Source organism: Aotus nancymaae, unplaced genomic scaffold, assembly GCF_030222135.1.
Source record: "Aotus nancymaae isolate 86718 unplaced genomic scaffold, 86718_ANA_hifiasm-v0.15.2.pri h1tg000008l, whole genome shotgun sequence".
Taxonomy (NCBI): domain Eukaryota; kingdom Metazoa; phylum Chordata; class Mammalia; order Primates; family Aotidae; genus Aotus; species Aotus nancymaae.
In genome coordinates this window covers 1,821,103-1,834,854 of record NW_026988419.1, presented here as the reverse complement: position 1 = coordinate 1,834,854, position 13,752 = coordinate 1,821,103, and the positions used below count along the sequence as shown (strand labels likewise).

At 36.9% G+C, this 13,752-nt stretch overlaps 1 protein-coding gene and 1 pseudogene across 6 annotated transcripts in view; both read left to right on the top strand.

Moving 5' to 3' along the window:
• GIGYF2 (GRB10 interacting GYF protein 2) overlaps nucleotides 1-13,752 on the top strand; it is a 156,244-nt gene that overhangs the window by 79,969 nt on the left and 62,523 nt on the right. For 4 of the 6 annotated variants that reach the window (XM_012434097.2, XM_012434096.2, XM_012434098.2 and 1 more), the window contains 4 exons: nucleotides 8,597-8,776; nucleotides 12,464-12,681; nucleotides 12,775-12,937; nucleotides 13,023-13,211. In XM_012434097.2, coding sequence (XP_012289520.2) covers nucleotides 8,597-8,776; nucleotides 12,464-12,681; nucleotides 12,775-12,937; nucleotides 13,023-13,211 — 750 coding nt within the window. The remainder of the gene's footprint in view (nucleotides 1-8,596; nucleotides 8,777-12,463; nucleotides 12,682-12,774; nucleotides 12,938-13,022; nucleotides 13,212-13,752) is intronic. The other 2 variants (XM_012434100.2, XM_012434099.2) reach the window with 2 other exon arrangements.
• On the top strand, nucleotides 5,096-5,187 carry LOC135273714 (U6 spliceosomal RNA; annotated as a pseudogene).

Below are 13,752 nucleotides of genomic sequence, written 5' to 3'. Positions count from 1 at the left end.
AGCTTTCTAATTTCTGAATTTCTACAATTTGAAAGTCTTGCTATGGTCTATAAACAGTGATTCCTAACTGCTAATTGTGAATACTGTAGACCAGCTGTGAGGTGCCCACACAGGAGCATAGCACTCCAATTACAGTAGCCTGAGCATTTAAAGCCATTTCTGGTTGAAGTTACCAGGTTAACTGATGTAGGGGAGAGAGACCTCTTTTCCTTTTGAAGGTTTGATAATTGAGTCAATAAAATAAACCAACAGTAGGTAGACTTAACAGGAGAAAAACCGTTTACCTGCTTATGCACAAGAGTCCCATAAAACATGAGACTTGAGGAAGGACCAGATGATTGAAGTTCTTACAGCATTGGACATTGGAATAGGCATGTGGAGGTCCTGGGGGAAGGTGTTGACAAGCTGTAGGAAAATGAAGGGAGGAAATATATAATGAACAAAAGTTGTCTGGTTATAACCAGTTAAAAGTTCCAGTAGAGTTAGACTTTAGATAAGGTTATATAATTCACTATGTGTCCTTACTATAGAAGAGATTAAAAAGAGTTAAAGTCAGCCAGGCGCGGTGGCTCACGCCTGTAATCCCAGCACTTTGGGAGGCCAAGGCGGTTGGATCACGAGGTCAAGAGATCGAGACCATCCTGGTCAACATGGTGAAACCCTGTCTCTACTAAAAATACAAAAAATTACCTGGGCATGGTGGCGCGTGCCTGTAATCCCAGCTACTCAGGAGGCTGAGGCAGGAAAATTACCTGAACCCAGGAGGCGGAGGTTGCTGTGAGCCGAGATCGCGCCATTGCACTCCAGCCTGGGTAACAAGAGCGAAACTCCGTCTCAAAAAAAAAAAAAAAAAAAAGGGTCAAATTCTAACTCTGATGGACCTTTTAATCTCTTCTCTGATAAGGGTATTAATCTCTTCTGTGATAAGGGTAATCTTCCCTGATTGTTGAGATTCTAGGGAGGGGACAAAGGACTTTTTGAAAAAAGGGCATCAGAAAAGGCCCCTCCCTGTACTTGGTGTTTCCAGGTTTTCTCAGTTTGCAGTAACAAGCATACCAAAGCAGCGCATTTTAGGGTGGTGTTTCCTGAGCTCCTTCACTGAGATGACATGGATATTGGCACAGATGATATGCCGCCTTCACCCAAAAACTCACGGTTCTTTCCATCTGGACAATTTGTTATTTCTGTTTTAGATGTTTCACAGTAAGGTAATTGGAGATGGCTCTAAAACATTTCTTCTGTGAGTGAACATAAGGGCTAAATACCTGTTCATTGATTGGTTTTGCATTCAAAATTATAATGATTAAATTAAGCAAGTTACCAAGACCAGATGAATTATTCTATGTTAAATCTATTCCTCTGTTCCTAAAGGTATTGGATTTTCTGACTGAAATAATTCACTATATATCTGTAAATGTACCACATTTTTCTTGAGAACGATATAATCTTCAGTTGGAATGCAATTTCTGGCCTATGTACATAGGTAATCTCACAGCTTTAAAACTTTAGCCTAGTCTCCATGTTCTTGCTTACATGGTGTACTTAGCTTTTCTTTTGAAGAGGTCTAGTCTCTTTCCATTTCCACATGTCCAAACCAACTACTAATTGCCTTCTCACAGATTTCAGGCAGCCCCTGCATGTGTACCAGCAGACAGCTGAGCATGAGGGCTGTAAGGTTATGGTACATACTCAAATCGCATGAGGACCTTTTTCAGAGATTTTGATGCACTGCAGTTTCTCCAGTCTCTGTTATTTTTTCAGGACTCATGTTAACCAGCTGAGCAGGTTATTTATTCCTCAGGGAGAAAGTTGTAACTCTGGATATAGAATTTAAACTGCTCTGTCCTAGCCACCCTGAGTTTGGTTTACAAGTAATTGTAGGGGAGGGGGGTGGTAAATATCAATACTTGGGTGGGATTCCCTTTTATTGTTTTCTTTAGTGTTAGAATATTTGTTTGGTGTTGATCAGAGAATATATATCTGAATAGAGTAATACAGAGTCACTCTTTAAAAAATTTGCACACAAACAAGCTTCAAAGTCTGTCCCATAATTCCACTTTTGCTTGTGGAGATTGGGCACTTGTAAGCTCCAAGTCTCACAGCTGTAGATTTTGTTGGCTGAGTGCCTCTTTGCTCCATCTGAAGTTTTCCATAAACACTATTTTTGGCCGTGGGTCAAACATGCACACAGGTGCCCTTTTACTGCTCTTTCTCCTTAGGAAGTCCACTCAGTTAGACCAGGCAAAAACCAACACTGCATTTTAATTTAATTTTTAGATAAATCCTATTTGGACTTAATACACTAAGAGTGAAACAATGAAGTATTTATTGCCACTGGGGAAATTATTTATATATATAGTACATGTGTATTTTAGCACCTTTTACACAATTTGCTTTTAACATAAGGATATAAAATATATCAGTAGTATGGTTTCCTCATAGTCATGTTTGCTGTATTGAATGGAAAAAGACACATTTAAAATTTGTGTTTCTTTGCCTTTTGAGGGTGACAGACACCTTTAAAGTTTTGACGAAAGCCATAGACCCTTTTACCAGAAAGAATAAAAAAGCGTGCGAGCACAAAGTGCACTTCCAGTGCAAGGATTCACAGCCCTGAGCTCATTCATTGACTGTAGATTAGGAATATTTGGTTCAGGCATGAGTTTGAAAATAATTCAGTAAGATTTACTTTAAAATCTTCTTGTTTATAAATCTGTTAAGATTTTAAAAAGAAGTCAGCTGAAATGCAGTATTTGCTTAGTCAACTTTGTCATTGTACTGATGTTACAGAGGGAGGAAGACTGATTTTGAATGCTGAGATGGGCCATGTAACTGTCTCCCACTCATTTTAGTCTTGCTTACTATGAATTGTTGGAATTTTTAGATGTGAATGGAACTTAGATATCATCTTCTAAATTGCCCACGAATGACTTTAATATTTATCATTTATTTCTAAAAAAGTATTATTATTTTTTGAGATGGAGTCTCGCTCTGTCGTCCAGGCTGGAGTATAGTGGCGCAATCTCTGCTCACTGCAACTTAGACCTCTTGGGTTCAAGTGATTCTCCTGCCCCAGCCTCCTGAGTAGCTGGGACTACAGACACACACTACCACTCCAGGTTAATTTTTAGTATTTTTGGTAGAGATGGGGTTTTGCCATGTTGGCCAGGCTGGTCTTGAACTCCTGACCTTGGGTGATCTGCCCACCTCGACCTCCCAAAGTGCTGGGATTATAGGCATGAGCCACCACACCTGGCCTATCATTTATTTTAAATTATATCAGGAATACAAATATATACATATATTTTATATCATTTATTAAATTTAAAATCATTTATTTTAAATTACATCAGGAATACAAATATATACATATATTTGTATCATTAAATTTAAAATCATTTATCTTAAATTATATCAGGAATCCAAACACACACACACACACACACACACACACACACACACACACACACACACGTACATGTGAATACCTTACAGGTCTCCCTGTCCTTGTAGAAGCAATAGAGTTATAATAGTTGATTTAATTGCTGTATATTTATATATATATAAATATGTATATATATTTGTATTCCTGATATATATATATTATATGTATATAATATAAAAATATATGTATATTATAAAATATGTATATTATATGAATATGTACATATACATATATATCTGAATATATGTATATAATAATTAAAATTATATTAATTATCCTGATATATGTATGTATTCCTGATATATATGTGTATATATATTTAATTCAAATGATAAAGATGACAGTCTCCTTGTCACTCCCACCCACCCACCCAAATTTATACAAGTAAATCTAATCAATTTGGTTAGAAGGGATTTATTTTAATATTTTAGAGGACTTCTTAGATACAGTATGATTTTTAGTTATATTAGTAGTAATTGGAAATGTGTATTTTTATGACTGTGTTTGAAGTCACGACCTTCTAAATAATTTTAGAGTAAAATTTTTATATTGAAGAAGTTGGTCTTAACATTTTTTTTTTCAGGAGCATACATTTTGAAATCATTTCTATGGGAAGCTTAAAACAAACTTAGTTCTGTCTCCCCTTTTTAGAGATGTTTACACTTTCCCCAAGATTTACCCTGCATGATTTGTCTGCCACTCTTTAGCTTGTTACACTTAAATCCCAGATCTCCTTCCCATTTCAGTTTCTCTAGAATTTCTGGCTGTTTCCAATGGGTCAGATTTGTGAGTGAACCATTAAGAATGATTTAGTGTAGAAATAAACCATGGATTAGGAGTTTGAACACTGCCTAGGTTCTGTTTCTGATTTGGTTATGACTCAGCTGTGTGGCCTTGGGAAACCACTTTACAGGTATCCCTGTCCTTGCAGAATTAAGAGAGTACTATGGTTGTGGTAATTATGAGGATCAGATAAGATACATTAAAACATTTTGTAAACTGAATTAGGTTATTTATTTACATGTGTATCTGTGGACCTGGAGATCAGGTGCTATGTTTCAGCCTTATCTTTGTTTTTAATCCTATGTCTCTAATTGTGTTTGTAAAGGAGTGAGTCATGTTAGTGGTTGCTAGAGGTTTGAGTAAAACAAGCAAAAAAAATGTAAATTAATACTATTTCTCTTTTTTAAAAACTTTTTTACATTTTAAAAATTATAGATAAATATAGAGATGAGGTCTCACCATGTTGCCCAGGCTAGTTTCATACTCACAAGCTAGTTTCAAACTGGTAAGTGGTCCTCCCTCCTCAGCTTCCCAAAATGCTAGGATTCCAGGTGTGAGCCACCATGCCTGGCCAGTAGTACTATTTCTTTGGGAAGATATTCAGTAGTAGTCAACAAAGTTGAGTGTACTGCCACCTAGCAGTACTAGTGCTAGGTATATACCCAAGAGAAATGCAAACATAACAAAACTCATGTCCAGGAATATTCACGGAAGCACAATTCATGATAGCAAAAAGCTAGAAAACAACCTAAATACCTCTAAGCAGTAGAATAAGAGTAATATAGTGTGGTTTGTTTATACGGTGAGATCCTGTACAGCAATGCAAAAGACCAAAGTTTTCTCTGTAACAACGAGAATGAATCTCCCGTGCTCACTTCGGCAGCACATAAGCTAAAATTGGACCGATACAGAGATTAGCATGGCCCCTGCACAAGGAGAATGAATCTCCCATTATGTTCAGCAAAAGAAGCCAGATGTAAATGAATATTCCATTTTATAAAAAAGTTTAAAAGCAGGCAAAGCTAATATTTGGGGCTAGAAATTAGGATATTGCTTATCTTCGGAAGGGCTAATTGGGAGGATTCATGACAATTTTTGAGAGCTTATAATCTTTTTTTAAAAATCTAAGATGTTAAATTATATGTATTTGCTTTATGAAAACTCTGTCAGTTGTACATTTGTGATGAGTGTACTTTTTAAAAATGTTTTCTTAAAGAGGTAGGGAGATAAGTGAAGTCCATTTAAAAGTTGACGTCTTTTCACCCTTCTCTTATGAAAATGAACACAGCCTCTGGAGGCAGAACTTAACATGGCTTGATGAAAAATGTGGCTATACTGACAAAAGAGAAACAAATTTAGAACAATCTTGTGATTCTCAAACTGCTGGAAAACCTGTAGCTTATAAAGTTTGAATGGCCAGTTCTGCATTTCTTGTTCCAAAAAGGATTTGAGACAGAAAATTTGAAGATAAAGAGGAACACAACACCAAAGAAATAATGATGAGATTTGGAATCATTAGACCTGGTTTTAAATTCTGCCTCCAATTATTTTTTGTTTGTTTTATTTATTTATTATTTTTGTTTCTTTTGTTTTTGATTTTTTTTTTTCTAAATTTTGTTATTTTTTTGTCTCCAATTCTTACCTACATAGTGAAGACTCAGTTCCTCGTTTGTGAACGAGGGGGTGGAGGTGTTGTGGTTAATGAAGTAACCTGAATTGACATAAATACTGGTTCCAAACCATTCTACATGAATATTGGTTCAAACAATTTTTAACAGTACTTTTTCAGAAATTTCTATAAAAGGACTTAAATTTTGTTACTGATTATTTACACAAAGTAATTTTTTTTTTTTAGTTTACTAAGTGAGATCTAGTTTTTTTACTTGTAGCGTCAATGAAATTTACTTCTGTACCAGTAACAATTACATACAAGGGTCAAAAATATAGCTCTCTGAAATTGAATGGAAAGGATTTTCTAATAGGATGACATTTTAAAACAGCCTATTTAGGGCAACAGTTGGAAATATGTGATGAAGAAACTGAATAAATTATACAGAAGTGCTCTTACGAGGCCAAGGGAGAAGGATCACTTGAGGCCGGGAGTTCAAGACCAGCCTAAATGACATAACAAGATCCCCATCTCCACAAAAATTAAATGAAATTAAATTTTAAAATTAGACGAATGTGGTTGCATGTACCTGAAGTTCTAGCTATTTACACAAAATAATTTCTAAAAGCTGCAGTATAGTTTTTGATATATCAGATATTACATAATAACTATAAGAGATTTAGGTTGTGTCTTCTCTGGTAAACCAAGCGATATAGTTTGGATGTTTGTCCCCTCCAGATCTCATGTTCAAATGTGATCCCTAATGTTGGAGGTGGGGCTTGATGGGAGGTGTTTGGGTCATGAGGGTGGATCCCTCATCCCCTCCCCACTGTAATAATGAGTTCAAGAGTCTGGGATCTCCCTCATCTCTTTTGCTTCCTCTCTCACCATGTGACATATTTGCAGTTACTTCACCTTCCACAATGAGTAAAAGCTTCCTGAGGTCTCAACAGAAGCCAGGCAGATCTTGGTGCCATGCTTATATAGCCTGCAGAACCATAAGCCAAATAAACTTTTTTTTTCTTATAAATTACCCAGCCTCAGGTATTCCTTTATAGCAGTGCGAAATGGACTAATATACCAAGGAAAGCCAGAATATAATTCTGACATTCCAGACACATTCTGCAGGTAAGAGCAAGGTCATAAATGATAAAACCCTTGCTTGGTGGCTGAAAACAGCCAACATTTCTTATCTCAGTTTCTGTGGGTTGGGAATCTAGAAGCAGCTTAGCCTAGCTAAGTGTTTCTGACCCAGGGTTCTTGTCAGACTACACTCAGAGTGTCAGCCCATGCTGCAGTCTCTCAAAACTCAACTGGGGTTGGATCTACTTCCAGACTCACTCATGTTTCTGGTGGTTAGCCTCAGTTCTTTGCCATGTGAGCTTCTCCACAAGGTCTGTGTCACCACATGGCAACTAGTGTCCTTCAGAGAAAGTGATGGAAACTACAGTCTTTTTTAATATTGTGAGTGGCATCTCTGGTAGTCCAGCTCATACTTAGGGGTAGAGAATTCCACAAAGATCAGCAGGCAGGGATTGTTGGTGAGCTCTTAGAGGCTGTCTACCACAATAAGAAAGCAGCAGATCATGTTCTCCCATTCTCCCAAGACATTTTATCTTTCAGTAAAATGATACCTAGTAGCAGACTAACAACCACATGGGCAAGCAGGATGCTGAATCTCAGTATATTTAAGATGGAATATAAGAGAATGACCAGGAACTAGAATTTCATTTTCATATGCTGTTCAATTATTTTTTTGCTTTTAGTATGGATTAATTAAAAAGATTGAGTTTGTCATTACGAGAACATGAACTTTTATTGTTATAAACTGAGGACATCAATATATGTTGTTTTGGATTTTCACCTATTTTGATGTGAGATTTCGTAAATGTTACAAGTTACATATGTTTGCACATGTGGAATGGTGACTGAAGAATTTTTTTGCACAATTTAGGATGATCTTGTCCTTTTGAAATACCAGTTTAGTTTACTTGGTATACCAGGCTCTCTTTTGACATTAATGTAACTTTTGAGACGTTAAGTTAGGCTAGACATAGCTTAGCTTTGAATTCTGTCCAAAAGCAATTTATGATATGCCTGTATTGTATTGGTGCTAGAGTAAATGAGGTTTTACTACTTTTCAATTTACAGTCTGTTTTGGAATAAAAGAGGGACTGAAATGTACAGGTACCATGTTTAGGCAGAATCACCAGTAGGTGTTGGTTATATAAAATATGTTGTATAATGAAAAATATCATATAACTTTAAAAAGTACGTGCTAGTAAAGAAGGATTGGCAGGATACACTGTTGTTTGTGGAAACAGCAAACAACAATTCTTATAGCATCCTGAGGGTGGCGTTTGTGTGTGTAGATGAGGGAGCTATGTATACGTGTGTAAGTGTACCCATGGACAGTGTTGGGAAGGCTTTATAAGAAACTTGATGGTGGTTACTTCTGGGGAGTAAGACTCTGAGGGTCTTGTGTAGGGAGATGGGCTTTCCATTGCATGCCTTTTCAAAAAAAAAACTGTACATAATATTTTTGTTTAAAAAATAATTGCACAGTCTGATAACATTCAGCTTTAAGAAATGTGTCTAGTAGTATATGCGTATACTCACAGTTATTTGAATGATTTTTCCTGAAGATCAAAATGGATACATTTGCAGGAAAGCTTGATTTGAGCTATGAAGTTTGTCCTTAAAATCTTTACTGGCAGAGGCTCGTGTTTACTTACCATATTTACTTATTTTCTTTATAGGCAGACCAAATTTTGAGGAAGGTGGACCAACATCAGTAGGGAGAAAGCATGAATTTATACGCTCAGAAAGTGAAAATTGGCGTATCTTTAGAGAGGAACAAAATGGAGAAGATGAAGATGGAGGTTGGCGACTAGCTGGATCAAGGAGGGATGGGGAGAGGTGGCGACCTCACAGTCCTGGTAAGAATTCTGTTGAGTAAAGGCACATAGGGACTGAAATAAGGGAAAGTTTGATGGAAATAGGGATTAAATAGAAAAGATAAAAAAGGCGGGGGGAGGGAGCATTCATACTATTTATGCTATCACAGTTTTATTACTGGAAAAAATTCCAACATAAGAATTTTCTACTACATCTATTCAGTTGATTGAAATCACTTTTCTGTTTTTCTGGGGCAAATAGTATAGTTTAACAGGGAGCACCTGCTCTCAACTGCAGAAATGAGGGTTTCATTCAGTTTTGTGTAACTCTAAATCTTTGAATCTTTTTTCAGCATTCTTTAAGACTTATAAATGTATAAACAATATACACTTGAAATATGTGATTCCCTCCCCAACAATGGGTTTTTCTTAACAAGAAAGGATTTATTCTTTCATTTTTTCCCTTTCGAAAATATGATTTAACTTTGTTTGAAGAATAAGCTTTAAACCTAGGTCAGAAACATAATCACAAGTTCATTCTTTTGTCTTTCTAACTTTAGAAAAAGGAGAGAGAATAGTAGTGATTAGTTCTTCTGTTTTTCTCTTAAGAATGCTTCAAACTGTTCTTGGACATTAGATATGCTGGTAATTGAAGACACTAGTGCTTTGTGTTAAAGTTCATCCCTTGCCACAGTGCTGATTCCATGCCTCATGATAATCAGATGCAACTGTAGTTCAAATAGTGGGGTCATGCAAAACTGAAGCACACAGAGAGTATGTGCATGCCCTATGAATTTCATGTGTTTGACAATGTTTTATCAACCATGTGCCAGAGCAGCTTACCTTTAATACAGGAAATTATTATAATGTAAACTGTTTCTGCTTTTAAAAATCAAGTTATTAGCAAAACCGCTAGCTTAGATCTGGGTAGATATTATAACAGTCATTCAGAGTATTGTAATGGAGTGGTAGGTAGATAGACACCTACTGAAGTTAATGTTTGGGTAGAGTTAGGATGCTTTTATACGAGCTCTTCATGGCTGCCTCTGGGCTGCGTTTTCTATCATTAGTGGGCATTGTTTACATCACAAGATCTAGATAATTTTCGTAAGTCTGTGTCCTGGGCCAAATGTTATTCTTCTCTAAAAGGCATCATGGCATTTTATGCTGAGCTTGTCTGTAGGCAGAAGGTTTGTAGACTATGTACCCAACAAGCATTCAGTGAAGAATGGATAGGATCTGGGCTGAGAGAGAAAAGAAATTCCAGCTGGTCAAAAAACAAACAAGGTGAATGTTTTGGAAGATGACAGTGTTTTTTGAGCCCAAATGTCTGATGTTGATTGTATTAAAGGGAGTTTAACAAAGTACCTCCCACCCAACATCTTAGAATTTGGTTATATATTACCTTCTTATCTTTTCTAAATCTTTCTTTCCCCCTAATATTTGACTTTCATGTCATTTTTGTCATCAACTTTTGTATCTTCCAGAACTTTTAATCCATATACACATATATTTTTTCCATCACACCTGTGGCTGAAATTCATATACTTTTAAGAGATGGCTTGGGGGATATAAAGATATGTGGATCTGAAAAAACACTGTAAATGCATTTTAAAGAAAGAATACCATTCACTTTTTAAACCCAGCATATTCAAAGTATAGTCTGATTATAGCAGTTTTTATTCGTTAACTCTTAACATTTGTTAGATTATGGTTATTCTTTTATTAAGATTTGAGTAAAACTTTAAATTATTTTACTTGCTCTTATCTTTACAAAAATAGTATCCAACTTTAGTTCAGATGTAGGGTCTGTAAATCAGCGGTCAGCCTTAATAAGTACCTTACATGTCTTACTTGCTGCATTTAGTTTTGTGAGTAAAATTTTATGAACTACTGGTAAGATAACAGCATTATGGGATATAAAATAGGGCTTCTGGCTGGATGTGTATGGAGGTGGGACCATTAAGGACAGGGAGGCATCCAGTCTGGGAGATGAACCTAGGAAACTCAGAGGAAACATGAGCCGGCTACTTAGAAGGATAGATTCCTATCATGATGTGTATGTATAGACTGTTAGAAACGAAAGTAGTACGGAGGGCTCTGGAGTTCATTTGATCATGAAAACTCTTTTTGTATAATGGCTCTAGGTTTCCATTTAAACAATCTGGGTATAAAATTCCTTAGTTCTCATAGGAAATAAATAGTGTTTTGTTGTTGTTATATCCAGGGATCGGAGTGTGGGCATAAGATTTTGTTTCCTGAGTGGCTTATCAGATGCTACCTGTATTTGGCATTGTAACATTTTGCCCTTTGTTTTCCAGTTTGATTTTTAGATTGCTGGTTTTTTGCAAATTTTGTCTCAGTAGTGAAAACATTTAGTTAGCTCTGGCCACATTTCTTCTTTCTTTCTTTCTTTCTTTAATCCCCCACAGAGAAAGCAATCAAGGATGGAAAATTCTAATTTTCCATTAGAAAAGCCTGCTTTTCTTTTTAAGACTCTTTTAGACTCAGGTCTGACAGGTTTTAACAAGAGTTTCCCTTTCTTTTTTTGGAAAAACACCTTAAGTAGGATCTTTTTTTCTTAGGCAGTCTTTTTTTCTGTTGGAAAATGTAGATTTAGGAATGTCCCTAGGGTTATTATATGGAAATAAAAATTCCCTAGGAAGATTTAAGAGATGAGAAAGAAGGGAAAGGAGAGTAAGCATGTTGTGGAACAAGCAGCAGAGGGTGCAGAATTGGATTTTAGTTCTACTTTTCCATGTGTGAGTTACTTCTGCTGGCAGAGTTTTAGTTTCTTAAACTGTAAAATTAGGATAGTGGACTTTATAAAATCTCTGTGACAACTTTCAGCACTGTAATTTCATGAATTTTTTTGGGGGGGATCAGAATTACAAGTGGGAACTTGGCATTAATAAATAGGCATGATGAGTTTGATATTATGAATCGACGCAAGGAGCTGATTTTATCCATGAAGAATGATATTTTCATGGGAAGAAAGAAAATGCTTTAAGATTGGGCAAAGGGAAGGCATAAACTTCAGTATGGAAGGCTATCTAGTGCATTCAGTCTGGACGAAGAGTTGGCGGCTAATCAGTATTTTAATGAAGTACCTAGGACTTACTAAAAGTGCAAACTTGGGGCCAGGCATGGTGGCTTATGCCTGTAGTCCCAGCACTTTGGGAGGCCGAGGTGGGCAGATCACCTAAGGTCGGGAGTTGATGACCAGCCTGACCAACATGGAGAAACCCTGTCTCTACTAAAAATACAAAACATTAGCCAGGCATGGTTGCACATGCCTGTAATCCCAGCTGCTCGGGAGGCTGAGGCAGGAGAATCACTTGAACCTGGGAGGCGGAGGTTGCAGTGAGCCGAGATCACGCCATTGCACTCCGGCCTGGGCAACAAGAGTAAAACTTTGTCTGGAAAAAAAAAAAAAAGTGCATACTTGGAATAAAGTGTACTTTAAATGTGCTCCATTTTAAATTTATCTTTTAAAGCTTTAGAGTATGTTGCATGACTCAGTACTTGTACTGCTGTCATCTCATAATGGTATATATACTCTGAACTCTGAACTCTGAACTTGATTTAATTGCATAGTGTTCTCTTTTCTAGGTCAGTCCATTTGAGTTTGCAGTCAGTTGTAGTTTTCTCCTTTATTTTCTATTTTTGATTTTCTTTTTCAAATACTGCCATAAAACTTTTCTAAGGTTTGTGTCCTCCTCATCTCAGATGGCCCTCGTTCTGCAGGCTGGCGGGAACACATGGAACGACGTCGAAGGTTCGAGTTTGATTTTCGAGATAGAGATGATGAACGGGGTTACCGAAGGGTTCGCTCTGGCAGTGGGAGCATAGATGATGACAGGGATAGCTTGCCAGAATGGTGCTTAGAGGATGCTGAAGAAGAAATGGGCACGTTTGATTCATCTGGAGCATTCCTCTCTCTAAAAGTAAGAAATGTATTTTAAATGTAATGACCAGTATAAACCTTATACCAAAGCCAAGTCTGCTCTTGATCTTTGGTTTTTATTCTGTTGATACAGAAAGTACAGAAAGAACCTATTCCAGAAGAGCAGGAGATGGACTTCCGGCCTGTCGACGAAGGGGAGGAGTGCTCTGACTCTGAGGGTAGCCATAATGAAGAGGCCAAAGAACCCGATAAGACAAATAAGAAAGAAGGAGAGAAAACAGATAGAGTAGGAGTTGGTAAGGCCTCTTTTTGCCTTTTACCTTTTTTTCATCATCAAACCAAAACTTTCCTAAGTTCATCTAAGAATACTTCATGTTCCAGAAGCTAGTGAGGAAACTCCCCAGACCTCATCATCATCTGCTAGACCAGGTACTCCTTCAGACCATCAGTCTCAGGAAGCATCACAGTTTGAGAGGAAAGATGAACCCAAAACTGAGCAAATGGAGAAAACTGAAGAGGAGACCCGGATGGAAAATAGTCTGCCAGCCAAAGTGCCCAGCAGAGGGGATGGTATGTATTTGTGGGAACAGACAAGCTAAAATAGGATTCTGCTGAGGCCAGTGATCACTGATATGATAGGCTTCTGCTTCTAGAACTGCTTTAGGTGGGTGAATTATCGGAATAGATAATTTTACCAGTAAACCCAGTCAAACAGTGCTTCTCACATATGTGTCCATCTCAGAATTTACCAAAACAGATTAGAATCTGTAAGGTGGAGGCCCGGAATCTCATGTCCTAAGGTGTTATGACATAGTCACCCTGTCCTTACTAGTGAACTGGATGTCAGATCCTCTGCATTAGTTTAATTCCCATATCAGACAGTTACCTTCCTTTCATGTGTTGGTTATTATGTGTCCAGCTTACATTACCAGTTGACAAACAAAAATGCCATTGTTCTAAAAGAAGCCAAGAAGAGAACATGTATGAATCTGTGGCAGAATAAGCTTAAAATAGATCTCTTTCAGTATTAAATGTATTGGTTTAAGTTGCTCATATACCTTATTAGGCAATATTAATGCTCATTTCCATATTTCTTCTTGTACATATTAAA